This window comes from Monodon monoceros, unplaced genomic scaffold, assembly GCF_005190385.1.
Source record: "Monodon monoceros isolate NGI ecotype Baffin Bay Population unplaced genomic scaffold, NGI_Narwhal_1 Super_Scaffold_12, whole genome shotgun sequence".
In the NCBI taxonomy this organism is placed as follows: Eukaryota; Metazoa; Chordata; class Mammalia; order Artiodactyla; family Monodontidae; genus Monodon; species Monodon monoceros.
Genome location: NW_021703768.1, coordinates 14,589,192 through 14,609,766, shown reverse-complemented (window position 1 = coordinate 14,609,766; position 20,575 = coordinate 14,589,192). Strand labels below are relative to the sequence as shown.

Here is a 20,575-nt window from a genome sequence, read left to right as displayed (position 1 = left end):
TAAAAAATATGATCAGCTTGGATTTCACCTCCTTTTCTTTTTTCCTCTCTTGTTACTAATATAAGACTAATAAGAAAGAAATGTATAAAATTTCAGGCCAGAAACGAAAAAAGAAGGGAGGGAAATGTCATGAATAATATGTAAACTGAACAGATGTTGCCTGAATAACTGAGCTAATCATGTATATGAACAATTTGCATTAAATGTGACAATGCATATGTAAGCATTTGGAAATTCTAAATCTCTGTACAAATATAGTCTCTGGGGTATTGCTCTAAATTAAGAAGGATTACAAAATTGTTCTACAAATCCCTCAGCAAATTCAGAAATAGTGTTTATTCTATATTTCAACATAAAAGTTATAAAATGTGGTATTCCACTGGTATTAAAAGGGGAGATGAAAAGCAAAAGAGCCATTAGGCTCCCAGTCCAACCTGAAGGGAAAAAAATTCCAGTTGACTTTATTACAGCACTGAAAAGGGCCATGTATTTCTTGGTTAGGAAATCATTTTCTTGAATTCCACAGCCTGCATTTAATGCTGAGTTATTATATCTTAAATTTTCGTTGTTAATGCCAGTCTTTTAATCAAGGTTATTAGGATTCTGGTTTTAAGAGCACATACGTATAAACTAATGATCTTTTTGACCATGTATGACGTCTTTGGGCCTCCCTTTTGAAATTTGGGTGTTTGCCCTTTTTATAAAGTCAAGTTTCTTAGGGACAAAAACCAATTGACATTTTCCTGAATAAGCTTTGGAGAGTGGATTTTTATCTAAGTTTTAAATGCTGACAATACTTTTCATTGTCTTTTTGTTCATCAAATCAAAATCCCATCATACAATAGTTTATGTATATTTTGAAAAATATTAAAGAATTCGGATTGAACAACAGTGCTCATTTCATTTGGCAATCTCATTAATTAGCCTGTTTGGACCCAGAGAAAAATCTTATTTTTTTTTTTCCCAAGAAATTGAGAAACCATTATAGTCAGAAAGCAAATACATGTAGGCTACCAACAGCCAACTGGATCATAGCAGGTAATAGCTCCTGCTAGCATTTCAAATTAATTAAAATGTCTTCTAATTAAACGTAGACAGTAACAAAGTAGATTACATTGATTATACCTCAGATACATACCCCTGACTGCAAGACCAGAGTCAGAGTTAGAGTGAAAAGCAGGCTTTTCAACTTTGAGTCCTATTTGTTCAGCTCAGTTCAATAAACTTTGTATGTGTTAAACACAGTACTAAGTGCTGGGGATGCAAATGAGAGTCGGTCACTTTCCTGTCCCCCTAAGGGCTCCCAGCCACAAGAGCAGGACAGACGTGGAAATAACTAGAATTCAGCTGGATGTGCAGAGTGATGGACGTATGCACAGGAGATGGTAGTTGGACAAAGCAGGGGGAGATTGATGCTGGCTGTTTTATGCAGGGAGGGAAGATTTTCAGGCAGATTTCATGGGGGAAGTGATAGCCAAGCAGGCTGATGGATGAAGAGATGTTTGGCAAGTGGGGAGATGGCCCCGATGTCACCATTGGAGGATGTGAGATTGGCTCCCCATACAGAGGGCTTTAAAGTAGTTGCAAACATTCCCGTATTCCTGTTCATCCAAGCTTTTCAAACTTGTTTGTACCTAAAGGAGAAGCAAATTGACAGCTTCGTAAATGTTCTTCTTAAAAAAGAATTCTGCGAATCCATAGAGGACCATTGCAGAACCAAAAATATGTTATAATCCAGCCAGTGTATGTAATGTTTAGGAAGAGATTTTTATTGGATTGTTAAATAGAAAAGTAAAGATTTGTAGAAAATTTATTTACTTGGGGAAATTTACTGATTTCCAGGCAAAGTAAATTTGTTTGTTGCTTTCATTTATTTTTATGTAAAACATTTTCTGTCTGCTTTCCCAAGATCCAGTTTCTTCTTACTATCAAAGTTTGAATTATCCCAAGGGTCTAGGTACCATTATTGTTCAAATACCTAGATCAGGGCTGTCCAACAGAATTTTCTGCAATGATGAACATGTTGTATATCTGTGTTGTCCAATACCATGGACACTAGCTACACTAAGCTGTTGAGCACTTGAAATGTAGTTAGTGAGACTGAGAAACTGAATCTTAAATTTAATTTTATTTAAATTAATTTAAATTTAACTCAGTCACATGTGGCTAGTGGCTACCATATTGGACAGATTTCTAGATGATGGAATGGTAAATGTGTGAGGGTTTGATGAACAAGTTTCACCTTGTCTATATAAACAGGCTGTATTTCCTAAAAGATAAAGTAACTCTGTTCCATGAGAGATGAATAAAGTGAAAATGAGTTCAAGAGGGTTAGGAGAAGGGTGTTAAAGGTGAGAGGGTGGTGGTCAAGAGATAAACAGAGAGCTGTAAGAGGGAGACGTCTTAAGGAAATGGAAGTACAAAGAGATATAACTTTGTATTAATGTTTGTGGAGCTCTTTTAAATATTTACATAAATGGCATTCAGACTATGATTGTGCACCAGGAAAACTAATATAAAGGATTTAAATCACCAAGATGTTGTAGCCCAGGGTCAGCAACTTAGGGAGAAGTAATAATCACAGCAGGCCTGCATTGGCTCCCTAAGAAGATTTGCACAGTGGACAAAGAAAGATTAGCAAACTTAGAAATGAAAAGCAAATGCCTGGCGGAAGGCTCCGGGCACAGGACCTGGGTCTCAGCTCCACACTTTGCACATAAAACACTTCCGTCGGCCGTGTAACTCAAGGGAAGCTTGGGCCACGAGAGGAATACGTTTATGAATGACTCACAGAAATGAGGGGCTAAGTAAGACTCGGCCATAAGGACGGGGGGTCATTTGATTACGTTGCCTCTGGAAGGTGGGGGCAGTTTACCAAGTCTCGTCAGTGTCTGGTGGAACCTCATGAGGTGAGTTCAGTCTCTTTGTAGGAGCAACAGACTAAAACGAAAACCCTATTATGTTAGTGGGATTCCCGAAAGAGAGGTAGCAGTGCTTATACCTAATCACATTAACACTCCAAGTTAGTGCCAAAACCACGTCGGGAAAATATTTGTATCTTCCCTGGGATGGTAAGGGAAGGAACTGGTTATGGCTACAAAATTTAAAAACTTGAATTACTTTTGTTTTTTTTAAAGATTTTCTTAATCGTCCGCACAGTATAAATATATGCCTATTCAAATTAAAAAACATTTTGTGTTTACAATTGTGAAATATGTAAAGTTTTTAAAAAGGCGATTTCCCTCACACTGCCCTTTTGTTATGTCACTTCCTTTGCAGAAATGTCCCCTCTCAACATTTTGATGTGTATCCTCCAGATCTTTTTCACAGTTTGCTTTTTGACATTTGTAGTTTGGACTATATTTAACCCCATTCTAGTGGTTTTCTTAAAAATCCATTTTGTGACAATTTAGGTTTTGCGGGGCAATTTTATGTAAGAAAGTAAGAGTGAGCCTTGCTGCTATGCAGCTCATCCTGCCTGGCATCTTTAGGGGACACCAGGGATGCCACGTGAAGCTTTCAAAAGCAGAACGGCATAAGCAACCATCTCATACTTTATCTCATTATTTCAAAAGCGCCCTGAGAGGTACTTTTGGTTGCTGCTTGTTTCGTGTGTGTGTGTGTGTGTGTGTGTGTGTGTGTGTGTGTGTGTACCTCTTCTGTTCTGCGTGCTTGCACTTGAATTTGAGAAATAGAATAATCAGAAGATCCAGCAATAACAGAATCGGTACTTTAGCCACAGAGCCATGCGACAGAGGGAAGCAATTTTTCTTAAAGCAATTTCAGGGAGCATTTACTACACGAAAAGAAGAGATTGAAAATTGAAATCCCCTCAGTGTCAACAGTATAATAGGTAGGAGAAACTGACCCCAGAGCTCCTAAACGTGCTGGCGAAGCCAGGGGTTTTGAGAGGCAGTGATCTGGATCACCCCTGCTGGATTTTATTTTCTAAGAGAATCAGTGCAGTGTTTATAGCGCAGATCCGGTATTTCAGTATGGTATTCAAAAATAACCTGAGATATACTAGGACGAGGATCTGATCAAAGTTTCTTCTTTCTGTATCAATTATAGTCAATACTGAAGAATGCTTCTTCTGCAGAAATCTCATACTGTTCAACATGAAGTTTTCTTTTCCTAAGTTTCAAATCTAAATAATTTTTTAAAAATTCAGATAAATTCTTATATATATCATGGCCCTTTAGAAAATCTGTTTTTCACAATTGGTAATATACCTAGCTAAAGCTACTTGGGCACATGTAAGAAAACTATTTAGAGTTACCAGTTGGTAACTTTTATTCACATTTCATTATAGAACTTTAGAACAATAAGTAGGTAAATACAACCTATTCCTATGATTTTGGATTGATGATATAAGACCTATATTTACTTTTTAAAAGACACAGTAGGGCTTCCCTGGTGGCGCAGTGGTTGAGAGTCCGCCTGCCGATGCAGGGGACACAGGATCGTGCCCCGGTCCGGGAAGATCCCACATGCTGTGGAGCGGCTGGGCCCGTGAGCCATGGCCACTGAGCCCGCGCGTCCGGAGCCTGTGCTCTGCAACGGGAGAGGCCACGACAGTGAGAGGCCCGCGTACCGGGAAAAAAAAGACACAGTAATTCTCTCTTGCTTTTGGTATTGCTTTACTTTGCTATTTTTTTCTCCATATAGAGCAGCTAACGGTAACACATGATTTAACGTTTTATTGATGTGAAATGTAAAGTGTACATTTTCTATTTTTTTGATATTATATGAGGAAAGGTGAAGACGTTTGACAAAGAATTTCAGGATAATCAGAGTCTTGGTTACCACAAATGAGTCCTTGCCATGGAGGATGACCAGTTGTCTATTGAATGCCAGGGTTATTTCCGCCTAAAATGGTGCGTTTAGGTCACCCTCCTTCCTGTGGCTCATTTTCAACACGTATAACCCAATTAGCATAAGCAAAGCATAAGAAAGTGAATCAACTAAGGGAAGAAAATTCTAATGCGTTCCAAACAAAATATAAGTGACATTGAAACCATCACCTGTTTAAAATTGTCCATGCTCGCTGGCATTTCCCAGCGTGATTCAGAAGGTGACAATATTTCTTAAAGTGTTTTAGGTGAAGAACATTTACTGAAAGAAATTAACATTGGAATTGAAACATGCCATAACTTAGAGCAGAGAAAAATGGGTTTGCTGGGGAGCGCCCTCCAGAGAGCTTCTGCTCCTTACCTTGTCACACAGGGTCATTACCATACAGATGTGTGATTGAAATGACAGCAGTTGGCGAGATTTATAAAAAGTTCAGCTCCCGGGTCGTGATAGAGAGATAGCATTTTCTTTAAGCTGCAGTATATTTATGGGCAAATATAAAAGTTATCAAATAGTTCCAGGAGAAAAATGTAAAATTACCGAGAGAACACTGAAGTTCACCGCACTCTCTAGGGCCTGTGGGGCACTCTCTTTCACAGAAGGGGTTGTGGATGTTGGACAGACGTCTCAGCCCTCCCAGGGGACAGCCTAGACCACGGAGTCAGTCCAGTGTGACCTGACATGGGGCGTCTCCGCATCGAAGAGACTTTCTCTCTGGGAAGTGGGGACACCTCTTCTCAGGGCCACCAAATGGTACAGCGCCAACTCATTTAAAATTGTCAGGGAGTTTGATCATAAGATTTCAAATCTACGTGAAGTAGATTTTTTTGGTGGACGGAGCCCACCTTTCATCACACTCCACCCGCTCCCACCCCAGTCACCACCACTACCACCAAGTTTGGGATCTGAGCCACTGGGATCACTCAGGAAAACGGAGCCTGGACGTCAGTGGGTCCACATTCGGCCACGGAGGGGAGGCGGGGGGCTGGGGGGAGACGCAGAAGGCTGCGTGAGTGCCTGGTTGGCGCTTTAGGTTGCAGTGGATGATGGGAGGTGTTGTTGCCCTTGTCTCACTCTGAGTTTCATAGGAAGCACGGATGTGGGTGAGTCTGCGTGAATCATATAAGGCGTGAGATAAAAGCAGCTCAGCTTGAACGGTGTCTGGCAGAATAACTAAGGAAGTCGATTAGCCCGGTGTTTCCTTTTTGAATCGTCCTATCACAGTTTTCCCTCCAGACGGGAGAGGACTATCAGCCACCTCTGCTCCGTTTCCTGCTTCTATTTCCTGATCTATCATTTGATCGGGGACCAACGTCCCTCCAGCGTCTCAGTTTGGCCACTTGGGAGACCCTTGCCCAGCCGCTGGACAGAGGCCTTCTACTCTGGCCCAGAGCCCCTCTGGGTTTCCCTTCAAGCTTCCTCCCAGGCCAGGACTGGGCTGCGAGGTGGGCCGCGCTGGTTGGTCTGTCATCCTTGCAGCCGTGCCTGTTACCAGATTCGGATGCTCTCCTGGCTTGTTTGGAATCGTTCCTTAGAGCAGAATTCCTTTACAAGCACAGGTCATTATTTCCTGATCTCAGAATGTATTAGTGGGCTTGGTGCCCCAGGAAATGCCGCAGCTTCACATAGAATCTAGCCAGGCCCCTTGGACGGAGAGGCAGAATGGGCCCTTGTAATTCAGCATCGTTAGAGAAAGAACAGAGCTTTACCCTTTATATGCTTTGAGAAGCAGGCCGTTATTATCTCTTTACTCTGGAAGTACAAATTATAGGCTATTCTGTGCCTTGGTCACACTGATGTTTACCAACTTTTCCAAAGATTATTATCATAGTTTGTTATTAGTGGTATCGCTGCCTTTAAAACCCCCGGAGAGAAAGCAGAAAGGAACTTGCTTTTCCTACTTGTCCTCAAGGCTGTGCCTGAAATGGTCTCTCAAAGTGAGTTAACTCTTCAGGCCTCCTCCTGGGGGAGAAAACCCAACCCCAAACCTTCCCCTCTTGTGACCTTGTACAGTTCAAGTTCTTTTGGAGAAACATGGACATGATAAGCCGAGCAGCAGACCGAATACATTGTCATTGTTGACTTTTGTTTCCTCCATAGGAAATAGTGTGAATCTTTCAGCCTGTCTCAGTTGGGGCGGTTTAGCCAAATAAGTATCAGTCATCTATTGGGCCAACGTTCACTGGGTATTTATTGTGTCCCAATAATAAAGTACAGGATAGAAATACAAGTAGTTCACAGTTTGCTGCCTGTTTTTGTATAATCCATGATCTAAGAATGATTTTGAAATGGTCAAACAAACATTAAAAGAATATTATTTCACTGCATATGAAAATTATATCAAATATAAATTTCAGTGGCCATAAAAAAAGTTTTCTTGGAACCCAGTCATATCCATTCACTGATGTGTTGTCAGTGAGTGCTTGCAGCCTCATCAAAGAGGGACCATGATGTGTGCATGACCTACAATATTTACCATCTGGGCCTTTGCAGAAAAGCTTTTGGAATATAGCATCCTCCCTGCTCTCCAGCTGCTGACAAGAGACAGTCAGGGAAATAAGCAATTAAAATACAACGTGGAGGGCTTCCCTGGTGGCGCAGTGGTTAAGAGTCCGCCTGCCGATGCAGGGGACACAGGTTCGTGCCCCGGTCCGGGAAGATCCCACATGCCGCGGAGCGGCTGGGCCCGTGAGCCATGGCCGCTGAGCCTGCGCGTCCGGAGCCTGTGCTCCGCAACGGGAGAGGCCGCAACAGTGAGAGGCCCGCGCAATGCAAAAAAAATAAAATAAAATAAAATACAACGTGGAAAGTGCCAGGAGAGAAATATATGTGAGTGCAGGTGGGGGAAGGTTAATCATACTTAGGGTTGGAAAGTTGGGCTGGGGATTTGTATCTGGTGGTTGAAACCAGCGTCTGCGAGGGCAAGTGATTTGGGTGATATGAGCGGCAGTCTGCGGAGCACAGTGAGACACAGAGCAGGCAGAGAGGGGAGAGCGGCCACAGGAGGAGGGAGTGGGGCCGGGCGAGGGGAGGAACGGACCGGGGCAGAGGAGCAAGTGGCCAACAGTGCCAGATGCCTTACCAAGAGCAGGTGAAATCAGGACAAAACGTATCACTGGATCTGGCAATACGGCGGTTCGGTGGATAGACACAAGATTGCTGAGAATGGCTGGGATAGGCAGAAGGGGTTCAAAATGTAAGTTTATAAGTCTTGGCTGAAAAGGGGCACAGTTAAATGAGGGTAGAATCTGGGGGGGGGTGTAGAATTGAGGAAAGTTCCTGTTTATTTGTTTTAATGATGGAGCGAGGTTTGAGCAAAATGCTGAGAAGAAGACAGACCCAGAAGAAATCAGAAGGCAGATTGAAGATCCAGGTGGGAGGGGACAGCTTGATGCCCCTGAGGTGCGGAGATAGAGCCCAGCACACAGGGGAGGGGTCCGTGTCTTGCACAGGAAGGGCGCCCTCACCCCTGAGATGGGCAGGCGGGGGAGAAGAGGGCGGGCGCAGCTGGAGATGCCGCACACGCTGCTCTGGGAGAGTAAACAGATGGTCCTCCTTGCCAAAGATCTCCCCTTTTTCAGGCAGGCAGATAGTATGGTCATCTGTGGAGACAGGGAAGGCACAGCCTGGGGACAGGAGTCTGCGGAATTAAAAATGACAGTCAGCAGCGCAGGGCTTTGGGGAGGGGAGCTGAGCCAGGAGACATGAAGAACCACTGGGCGTGATTGCGTGCCCTCCCGAGGCTGGGCCGGGGGTGGCCCCAACATCCAGGGCTATGAGGCTGTGTATTCTTACCCGCTAGCAGTGAGAGTGGGTGCAGAGCGGTGAAATGGCGAGACTGGGCTAAGATGAGGTTTTATATACAGAGCTGCTGGGAGACCAGCAGCGAGATGAACCTTGCCCTTCACCTTGAGTGGTGGAGGACGGTTACAGGATGGGGTTGCTTTCTCAGTGGCTGGGGAAGCAACCAGAGCCAGAAAGAAGCTGGCAGAGTGGGGAAAGATTGCCCAATCGAGGGGCTCGAGGTCTTCAGGAAGTAGAACGGGTGCACTCATTGAAAGGAAGAAAGCAGGTGAGTGAGAAGCAGCGGAGGTGGTGGTTGTCGGCAGTGCTGGTACAGTGTCAGGGCTTTTGCACTTGGACCAGTTTCTGGAAGGGAAAGGCCCGGGATGGAGTGAAGGAGGGACAGCGGAGGGCAAGGGTTATGCAGGTCAGGTCACGGTCAAGTCTTCCACATGGACCTGAGGAGTGTGGGTCTGTGGGGCTGAGGAGATCCAGGAGCCAGGGGACAAATCATCTGAGATTGTAGGGGTCAGCTGAGGCATCAGGAGGGGACACCCCTTGTGGCTTCGCTCTGTATGTGAGCATTCGCGCATGTGCGCGTGTGCGTGTGTGTGTGTTTGTGTGTTTTGTGCGACTTCACTCTTTCTTTGTCTTTACTGTTTTCCACGAGAGTGGTTGTGTGATTTCTAAACACGTGAGGGTTGGAACAATTGCAACTACTTTAGAGAGATCTGAGTACATCCCTAGGCTACTCTAAAATGAGGTTATTAAAGAGGCCAATTCAACTTGAACATGGGACGTTTTCCTTGGAAGAGAAAGCAGAGTAGACCGTGGCAATGGGAACCATGACAAGATGACACAGCTCCCTTAACCTGGGAACCTGGAGATTGTTCTTCAGAACTGGCACCGACCTCTTTGGGGGCCTCCTCGCTTCACACTATTTTGCAACAAAGAACTTTCTCACGACGGAGAGTGTGAACGTGATTTTTCTAAACGATGCTCCTACGTAGCACACAGAGGATGTGGGACTGTGGCACGCTGCCAGGGTTTCTCTGGGGTCATGAGGAAGCACACAGAGGAGCAGAGAGGTGGAGCCTGTATATGTTTTCAGCTGCTTCCAAATACGTTGAAAGGAGGTTTTAAAATCAAATCTCCAGTGATGACTAAGAGTGTGTTTACCCTGGTCCAGGCAACATTCTAAGCACTTTACCTGCATTTTCACACTCAGTCCTCACAGCAACCCAATGAGGTGTAGGTACTATTCTCACCTCAGAGATGAGGAAACTAAGGTGCCATTAACCAGTTTCCAGAGGTCACACAGATTGGAAGAGGGACCTAAGATTGGACTCCGGCCACTGCGGCTCCAGAGCCTGTGTAAAAATATTTATGTGATTAATTCTATCTATCTCCTTATATGGTGAGCTCAAATGGCTACCTTACAAAATGTTGTCTATTCAATAAAGTGAAACTACTTCGTCAGTTGCTGTCTCGAACACCTAAGGCACGGAATCAGGAATAAATACTTTCTTCAACTACTGATTTTAGATCAGAAATAGAGAAAAAATTTTCCTTAGAAACCCAAAGTAATGTAGCTGTTTTGTGAAGCCTTTATTTATTGTAAATTCATAGAACCACAACATACAGAAACATTAGTAAAGAGAATGGAAAATATACCATACCAAAAGCCATTTCTCTCTCTTTGCATTGTTCTGAGTGAAACAGTTTCTTGATAAGAATAATTTATGTAAAGAATCACATCTCAACCTTGAATTTTCTTGCTAGATCACAGAATAGGATATTAAGGAAACTTAAGGTCTGAGCATTTTTATATTCAGGATAAAAATTTTTATTGCTTTTTCAATTAAAAATCTTACTGATGTTATGTGGATGAATTCAAAGAGTTAGAAACTGTACTTATGCTGAGATGGCAGCTTCTGTTTGGAATTTTTACCCACAGTCTGTGTGATTTAAGAGAAATGAAAAGCAAAGCCAACAAATGTGAAATAGCCTATGTCAGGTCCAGAGAGAAACAGGTTTTTGGGGGTTTTTTTTGTTTTTTGTTTTTTGTTTTTTTTGCGGTACACGGGCCTCTCACTGTTGTGGCCTCTCCCGTTGTGGAGCACAGGCTCCGGACGCGCAGGCTTAGCGGTCGTGGCTCACGGAACCAGCCGCTCCGCGGCATGTGGGATCTTCCCAGACCGGGGCACGAACCCGTGTCCCCTGCATCGGCAGGCAGACTCTCAACCACTGCGCCACCAGGGAAGCCCACAGGTTTTAATTAGATAGATCAATTAAAACTTTTAAAATGCTGTTCTCACCCCTGAAATGGAACAATCAATACATGAATTGTTTACCCCAAAGATTAATAAAATCGTAATCTGCACGTTTGGAGTAGACAGTTTATCCATTGGAGATGGAAGGGAAAATTAGTTGTACATATCTTGACTTGCCACTAGGAAAAGTCCACTAATAGACTCCTTCTAAGAACTGGCTTTGGTCCAGAGTGTGGGAAACAAATGGAAATCTACCAAAGTAGATTCCCAATCCTTGAGGCGTTAATTAACCCAGAAGATAGACATTGATAAGCTTTTTAACCAAATACTGTAATATTGAGGTTTGCAGAGTTATTTATTTTATAAACTGGGAGGATTACTCCCATCTCCCATCCAGATGCTGCAATGCACACTTTAGAATAAAGACCAGAGGAGAACTGACCATCTTAGTCTGAAAAGAGATTTTGATTCTGTCTACTTCATAGTCAGTGTAATATCCCTTGGGCCAAACAGACACTAGTGAGGAACAGCTTCGGCCAGGGGTGGCTCCTGAGATCTGAGTTCTTGCAGAGGGAGTGCATTGGATCAGGCATCAGGGGTCTGGCTCTGATTCTGGGCTTGGACACTTAACTGTGGCCCATTGGTCAAGCCGTGTCACTTCTCTGGGCCTCAGAGACTTCATCCCCCCCATGTGAACAGGTTGGGTTAAATCATACCCAATATTTCCTAATTTTGAAATTCAGTGACTACATTTGACAACTTCTCATCTCTGTGATATGATGTTACTCTTTGCTACCAGGTGTTCCATCTGTCCATGAATTGGAGTTGCATTCAGCTGAAATTAAACTGATTCTAAATCATGCTCCCAGTTACAGGGGAACTCTAGGATACCTTTATTACCTATAAAAGTATTGGACTCATTCCTTTATTTCTTTTATTGAAATAATCATATCCATAGATCTTTTTTTCCTCAAGCACTTTTGGATGGAAACTTAGATAATATAACAATTCTTCTCTCCAGTGAATTCTTTTAATCCTTTTTTAAAAAAATTAACATATTATATATTTTATAATGTATAACAAGTTTGCAGCTTTTGAGGAATATTCTGTGAATATGCCTATGGTAGATTTGTGCTCCAGGGCTAGTAATTGAAAGTTCAGCGGAATCTCCTCTCTACTAAGGAAGAAAAAAATTCATTAAAATAATTGATTGATGGATTGGCTTCTTAGAAGACCAAGTGGTCAGATAAATGGACAGCATTTTTTTAATTCTCCTGTTTTGCCTGGAAATAGAAGAGAGGAATCCATGTCTGCCTCTTAGGCTTTTGGCCTGGGCACAGTCCTTTTGTGACTATTGGATTCATGACAGCAATTGAAGTAGGAATAGGGTTCCTGTCCTCAGGGAGCACATGACTGATTGGGGTCACGGAGAGATGATTCTGTGTTTCATGGTTTTATCTCAGATTTGCTAAGAAGACAGAATTAGCAGAATTTCATGCAAGAGGATAGACTAGTCTAGGTGATTCTTGGGTTTCAGCTTAACTGACTTGGGGGATGATCATTAACTGAAATAAAGATGGTAGGTTAAGAACCAGATCCAACCTATGTCAAGACCTTCTAGAAAAGGGGGTGCTTCCCTCACTGCCAACTAGTGAGAGGTTACACTCCATGTTAAAATTTGCCTTTGCATCTTGTTCTGTGCCCAGGCAGTGTTGGTCATCAGCATTGAAGGAACAGCACAAATGTGTTCTTTGCAACCAGGCTGATGACGGCAGATTTCATTGAGTGGAGAGGGAGACATAGAGGGTGGCAGTGTTGTAAAACAAACACCATGAATTTCCTTTTGTGTGCTCTCAGAGAAACGGTCATTTAGGCTCTGTTGTCATAATCATTGTCATAATCATTTCTTCATGTGTGCTGTTCTTTACTTTGCGGGTGAGGTGGATTAGATCATCCATATTTGGAAACTAGCCAGCCTCTAGTGTCAAGAGTTTTCATGTTGTGGAAAGTTTCTGAATAATTCGTTGTCCTTATCACATTTCTTAGCAAAGAAGGTTTTACTACCAATGCTAGTGATGAATCTGTGTTTGAACCCCTGAGCTTTAAACTTTGATGACCAGCCTGCCATTCTCAACTTGGTTCTTATTATATATATATTTATATATATATATATATATATATATAATATTCAACAATAGAAGAATCAACTCATCTTTTAGAGATGTAAGTACATTTTATGCAGGATATATCTTTTCATTATTTGTTCTGATGGGCAATATTGGAAATATGTTTCACAAAAATCCCCATATATAATCAGGATATTGTAGTTCCCAGAGGCCTAGATTTTAGGATATCAGCTAATGATAGCTTTCTTTTGTGAGCTTAGTGATTTCTGTAATGGAATATGTATTGTCTTTCTGTAATGGAATATGTATTGTCTTTCAATCTTTGTATCTCTCTTTAAGTTTTATATTTTTGCTTTTTTTTTCTTTCCTGGTTTTTGTTTTACTTTAAGCTTCATATATAGTTGAGTCCCAACAAAAACCATTCAGTGTATATAGAAATGACTTGTGGTTGTTTCTTCAAGATTCATATTAACAAGATTCAACAATGGAAGAGTAACTTTTAAAGTGATTACCTCTACACTTACATCTAAGTTTCCATAATGGTTGGGCATTTAAATGTAGAGTATCTTAGGAAGATGTGCCAGGAGGATTCATGCGTTTGATTACATTCTAGCAACGATGATTCCCAACAAAGGGTATCTTGGGCCACAGTCTCATTTAGTTAACCCTCTTTTGTGCAGCCACACTCTGGTCTTCCTCAAGTTCCAGTGGGAATTAAGGACTAAAAAATGGAGCCACTTTATGAGGTTGACTCTAATCTTCTCTAATCTGTTCTTTTTCTTTTTTTAATTTTATTTATTTATTTATTTTTGGCTGTGTTGGGTCTTCGTTTCTGTGCGTGGGCTTTTTCTAGTTGTGGCAAGCAGGGGCCACTCTTCATCATGATGTGCGGGCCTCTCACCGTCACGGCCTCTCGTTGCGGAGCCCAAGCTCCAGACACGCAGGCTCAGTAGTTGTGGCTCACGGGCCTAGTTGCTCCGCAGCACGTGGGATCTTCCCAGACCGGGGCACGAACCCGTGTCCCCTGCATTAGCAGGCGGATTCTCAACCACTGCACCACCAGGGAAGCCCTGTTCTCCGTAACTGTAACCATAGGGGCCCCAAAGTCACCATTCTGCTCCTGGTGCACACTGACTTTCCAGAATGACACAGTTATACGTATAGAGTTTGGTTATATGGAAACTCACTGAGAGAGGTACGGGGGGAGAGGGAGAATGAGAATGAGAATCTTGGCCAGGGAGAATGGTTAAATTTAACTGAGAAATCTTAGACATTTTCACACAATCAAGAGAACCTTTTCTGGCCAAATATCCGCTGTGAGCTGCGAGTTCTTTGGCTTTCCCAAGGCCCTCTGTGATTGAACAGCACACAGGCGTTTAGGCTGTGTTATCAGGATCTTACATTTCTTGGGAAAGTTCAGGATGAGTGCAGCTTACCAGATGGAGTGTTCACCACTTACAGTGTTGCCTTCATATGAGGTTCCTCAACCTTTTCTCTCCTAGGATGGGGACAGATGGAAGGCACTGTTTTATCGGCACTCCTAGAGATGAAACAGTGTCGGTGACACACAAGGATATTAAAAATGGCAACTAATTGTATAACTTTGCCCAAATCATAGTCTCCGGGGCTTAATTTACTCATATTTTAAATGAGGATGATGTAGTTTTTATACCAGGTCTATCTTAGCCTGTTTGAGCTGCTATAACGAAATACCACAGCCTGGGTGGCTTAAACAACAAACATTTATTTCTTACAGTTCTGAAGGCTGTGGGAAGTCCAAGGTCAAGGTGCTGGCACATTCAGTCTGGTGAGGGCTCTCTTCTTGGTTTGCAGACAGCCATCTTCTCGTTATATTGTCACATGGCCTTTCCTTGGTGCATGCACACACACACACAGAGAAAACTTATGTCTCTCCCAATTTTTATAAGGGCATTAATCACCCTCATGAATTACCTCCCACCTCCAAATACCATCATGTTGCAGATTGGGGCTTCAACAAATGAATTTGGGGGAGATACAAACATTCAGTCCATAGCAATATCTCTTTCAGTTGGTCATTCTATGACTAGGAGAGGCTGCCATCCACTGGGTATTTAGAATGAATAGCACTGTAGCACTCAAGGTTTACATATAGACAAATTTTGGGCTTCCTTCTCAGAGCTGATATCTTCATAATGTTGGACAATTGGCTAAATCTCTCTAGGTCTCAATTTCCTTAACTATGAAACTATTCAATAATATATATTTGTAGAGTCACAGTCAAGATTAAATGAAAATTGTGCATGTAAAAGCACTGGGCACAGAACCGATCCTAGATAAAAATTTAGTTTTTAAATTATGAAAAATGACCAAATCTATTCAAACAAAAGCTGAAACAAGCAACACAAGAAGTGAAATGGTTAGACTGGTGGTTTGGTAGTTAATATCAACATTTGTTTGTATTTGAACATAAATTTTGCAAGTCTCTGTTAATTGTAACACACCATTTGTCTATATTGAAATAAACATAGACAAACGGTGAGTGTGTACGTGTGTGCGCACACATGCACATGTGTGAGTCTGTGTACCTTGAGAGTCTTCCCATTATTTCATGGGTAGTTAGCCTAGAATTTCAACTAACACACCATTTCCAATTTCGGGATATATTTTACTTACATAAACACTGTGCTTTTATTTCAATGAAACCAGAAAATACTTAAACCTGCTCTGTCGTTAAAGATTATTCCCTAACAAAAATGTTCCTTTGCACATCAATAAGGGAATGCTCCAGTTAATGTTACTGGCAAGAAAATGATAAGAAACAACCAACTGCACACACAGGGACACCTACACACACACACACGCTCCTCAAGTTTCAAAACCCCAAGTTCCCATGAATCACACCTTGTTGACACCTTTGCCATTAATAATGTAGCAAGTAACATTTAATATTTACATTTTATAGAAATTATAATTGCTTTTCCCTTCAGAGTTAGTGACTCAGATGAAGCAAATCCAAGCCTGTCTTCCTATGACCTGAAATGTCAAGGTGACAGATTCATTTTAAGGCTTAACTTGAGGTATTACACAGAGAGTGAAGGCTACTCAAGGATGTGAACTGATCAGTTATGAAACAAGATGGGACCTATCATCAGTAAGACAGGAGGGCAGTACGATTTTTAATAGCCAGATTCTCAAACATTGCACTAGAGTTAAATGAATCCTTACCTCTGGATTTCAATGATCGCAGTAGTCAAGTCTTCTCATAACCACTAGTACAAATGGCATTTGCCACTGCCCCAGAAAAATCTTAAGGAGAAAGGGGAAAAGTTTACATTACAAAGGAGGGTGAGATGGGGTTCCTCCTATTTCAGTAAAATTTAAGCCTCTAGAGGATGAGGAGTAATTCCAAACTTTCACGGGGAATAAAGCAGAGTCTAAACGTCACTCATAACCTGAATGCAATGAAGAAGCAGCACATGGAGCTAGAAATTCAGGAGGACTGTGTCTTCATGAGAACTTCAAGTAGTTCTCTTTCTTTAAATTTAGTTCAAAATGTACTATAAAGACCTATGGGATTTATTTCTACACGTTGGATAGATTTATGTATAATATTTAGAAAAGTGCTACCAGGAATATATTCCCAGAAAATGACTTTCAGCTTGAGTAAATGATCTGATTTCTGGCCTTTCAAAGGAAATCACTAAAAAAAAAAGAAGAGGATCCTGTGAAACAAGTGGTTTCCCCTGGTGAAGTCAGCCCCCCATCACTGCACTTAACAAGAATGAACCTGTTGCAGACTGTAATGGTCTTATGACTAGTGTGAATGAATGCTTCTCACCACATAGATTCACTATTGATTTTTTATTCAATAATAATGTCTTGTATTTAGATAGTTACCATCTCCAAAGAAATCTGAGTGCTTTATAGTTCATGAATTCCAATTTATCTTCATACCATTCCACTGAATGTATAGATTAGGCATTCCAATTGCATTTTAAGGAGGAAAAACAGAACCAGAAAAGTTAAATCATTAGCCAGGGAGATTTCAAAAAGCTAATATTAGAATTACCAATTAAATTCTGGTAGTCTTGACTTATAATTCTGTTTCCCCAAAACATCTGGTCAGTTGGGTCAACTCTGATTATTCTTTAGGAAAAAGGAATCAAACCATTGAATTGCTATGATTAACAGAAGTTTACATTACTTCTCATTATTTTGCTGGTGTACAATAATTGGGCTTAAGACGTTTTTATTTATTAGAGCATATGCATTTTTTAGTGGCCTATGTTAGTATCTTTGGAATGCTCTTAAGTCACGTGTGCCAGAAGTTTATCTCCTGGTAAGGGATAGATGTAAAACTTAAATTCTCATATTAGGTAGGTGTGATTTTTCAAAGACTGGGTATCTCCATCACCTCTGTGGCATTGTTTTAGTTGACAAAAAAAAAAAAAAAAAGAAAGAATCTCCTCAATAAAAACTTGTTCAAAACCCGTACTCATTATACCTCTGGGAAGGTTACTATCATCCTTTCAGTCACCCAGTCTTCTAGCCTTAAAAATGTGAGCCTCTGATTTTTTTTTCCCCTTCTTGCATTTACAATTTCTGTCAGTTTTTCCTCTGACAAGCTTATTGCTTTGTTTCTCTGTGTTCTCCTTACTGCTAACGCTCTGCTCCTCACATATAATGCGGTAAACTCCTTACTTGTCTCCCCTACTTCTGTTGTCTATTCTTCAACCCATCTTAGGTCACCTTTCCTAATAAATTTTCCATAACTTTTGAAATTATGAATTATTTGGGTACATGAAAAGTATATAGAATAACACGTTAAACATTCATATCCCCACCACCCAGCTTAAAAAAACCATGAAACTAAAGGCACAATAGAAAGCCCTCTTTGAAGCCTCTCTCCAATTTCACCCCCCCTCACTATCATGAACTTAATGGTTATTATTCCCATGCACGTTTTAACATTTTAACCATATGTATCTGTATCCATAAAAATTTATAGTATTTCTTCACTCCAATCATTTATACTTCTGAAATTTTCATTTGTTATGTGCCTTTGAGATTTCCACTCTTATTTTAAGATTTATCCGTGTTAGTGCATGTGACTTTGTTCCCTTCTCTTTCATTGCTGTAGTCCTTTGGATCCACCCAGTACAATTTGTCCATTCTTCTCAGGATGGACATTGAGATTGTTTGCGGTTTTTTTCTCAAACAAATATGTAATAAACATTTTTGAACATGCTTCCTTTTTCATATTTATGAGAGCTTCTCTAGGACATACTCCCGAGATTCTAAATGCTAGGAGGTGGTAAGATCTTCTCATTTTCAAATTTTGGTTAAAAGTGATTGTGTCAAAACTGACACATCCTCCTTACGTGCCATATTCCATTCTTAAGAAAGACTTCATTGGCTTCTCCTCCAACTTTCAATGGAATTGCAAATTCCTCTGAGAGAAGCTCCTCCTCACTTTTCTACCTGAAGGGACCTCCCCACCAGGAACTCCTTTTTGTATTAGGTCACAGATTCAAAAGCTTTTGGACTACACATTGAAATATAAATGTCTGAAAAATGCAGGGTATGGTGGGATCTGGAGTGGATGGTGGAGATGGAGCCATGCGACAGGGCACCATATCCAACTTACGGTTGGCTAGTTTGTAGTCCCCAAGGTTCCCGTATTATTTTGTTTACTTTCCTGAAAGTTCGTCTCAGAAATGTGGAATCATCAATTCCATGTATAGCAGCAAAGAGCCCTCTGGAGCCCGCCTGCCTGGGTTTGAATCCCTGTTCCACTGCTGCCGCCTGTCTGCTCTTGAGCAACTTCTTGTTTGTAAAATGGGGGACATGCTAGTGCTTACTTTGTAAGGGGGTGGTGAGAAATAAATGAGATAATATACATAAATCTCTCAAGCAGGCGCTTAATAAATATTTGTTGAACTGTTGAGGAGAGGAAAAATAACAAAAGGTTCGCTCGTATCTCCTGTGTGTCAGGCATTGTTCTAGAAGCTGGGGAGATGGCAGTGACCTTGATATTTGTCTCTTTCACAAATCAAGTTGCCAACTGGGACCAAGTCTCTAACACGTTGCTTGGCTCACAGTGGGCACTCAAGAAAGAGATGCTGAATGAAGAAATGAACCTAAGGGTTCTCCTAAGGCAACGTAAATGCCTAAGGGTGTTCTGAGCCGTAATGGAGCGAGTAATTTACACCCGTGAGGACTTTACTGTCTGCATGGCAGTGGATTCTTATTTTTGAATATTGGCAACTCCTATGTAATGCAGGTAATAGCTTGCCATTGGACGCAGTGTTTGAGCAGTCAGAGCACCACGTTTTTGATGATGATGCGTAACAGAGAATTGACTGTGTCTTTAACCTTACCTGCATACAACATAACATTCTCAACTTTTGATGGTGACCAGTCTTTTTCATTTTTCCCTCAAATTTAGGTCTCATTGTCCATGAAGGAGCTGCAGTTTACAGAGTGTTTAAACGCTGGCGAGCTGTCAACTTACACTGGGATGTATTAAATTATGACAAAGCCACAGACATCGAAGAAAGTAGCCGGGGAGAGTCTTCCACAAGCAGAACTTTATGGTTGCCATTGACGGCTCTACGAAACAGGAACTTGGTCCACCCAACACAGTTGACCTCCCCAAGGTTTCAGTGTGGCTACATGTTATTACATCTGTTCAATCGGATGAGGCCCCGTGAAGATTTGTCAGAAGATAACAGCTCGGGGGAGGTTGTGATGAGAGTGACTTCAGTGTGACAAAGCTAAGAAGGTGCGGTGTGGACCACCCTGCACATTTTGGAATGTAATTGCAGTGAATGGCAAAACCATAGCACTTCTAAAAACACACGTCTATGAACTTTTTAAAATTTATGCTTTTTATATGAACATTTGAATTGCAAATACATTTTTCTGAAAAAAAGAGTCCTGTTCTTTGCTTTCTGATTTATCACATCTTTTATGAGTTGGTACTTGAAATCATTATACATATTATTTAACTCTACTTGGTTAAAAGAATGGTGAACATTATCCTTAAGGTCAAAACTATTTTTTTCTTGCCTTGTTTTAAATATATTTTTATCAAACGTTTTGCTCCATGTGTAATTTTTCAGGCATGCTACCAATGGGGAAGAGTTTAGAATGCTGTGGGCAAATTCCAAAGTGCCCATCAAGGGAGAAGCACAGAGGTGATTCTGTGATGCATTGGTCTTCCTCATGCCTCAGGCTGGTTGGCACACTTGAGCATGACTTTTTGTGTAGGATGAATTAACCTGTCACCAGGAATGCAAGTTCTAGGAATTATGGCTTGTTTTCTAACTTCTGAAACAGTACAGAGAGCTTGTAAAAAGATAAAGATAATTGGAATAAAATAGTCTTACAGGCATACTTTGAAGATATTGTGGGTTCAGTTCCAGACCCGCAATAAAGTGAGTATCTCAATAAAGCAAACCACTCAAATTTTTTGGCTTCCCAGAGCATATAAAAGTTACGTTTACACTATACTTCAGTCTATTAAGTGTGCAATAGCATTAATTCTTTAAAAAA

General features: G+C 41.4%; 1 protein-coding gene across 1 annotated transcript in view; it reads left to right on the top strand.

The window, feature by feature from the left end:
- The window catches only part of MARCH11 (membrane associated ring-CH-type finger 11), a 118,805-nt gene extending 98,685 nt beyond the window's left edge, over positions 1 to 20,120 (top strand). The window contains exon 4 of the mRNA XM_029218797.1: positions 19,467 to 20,120. Within this exon, the coding sequence (XP_029074630.1) occupies positions 19,467 to 19,789 (323 nt within the window). The 3' untranslated portion in view covers positions 19,790 to 20,120. The remainder of the gene's footprint in view (positions 1 to 19,466) is intronic.
- The last annotated feature ends 455 nt before the right edge of the window (positions 20,121 to 20,575 follow it).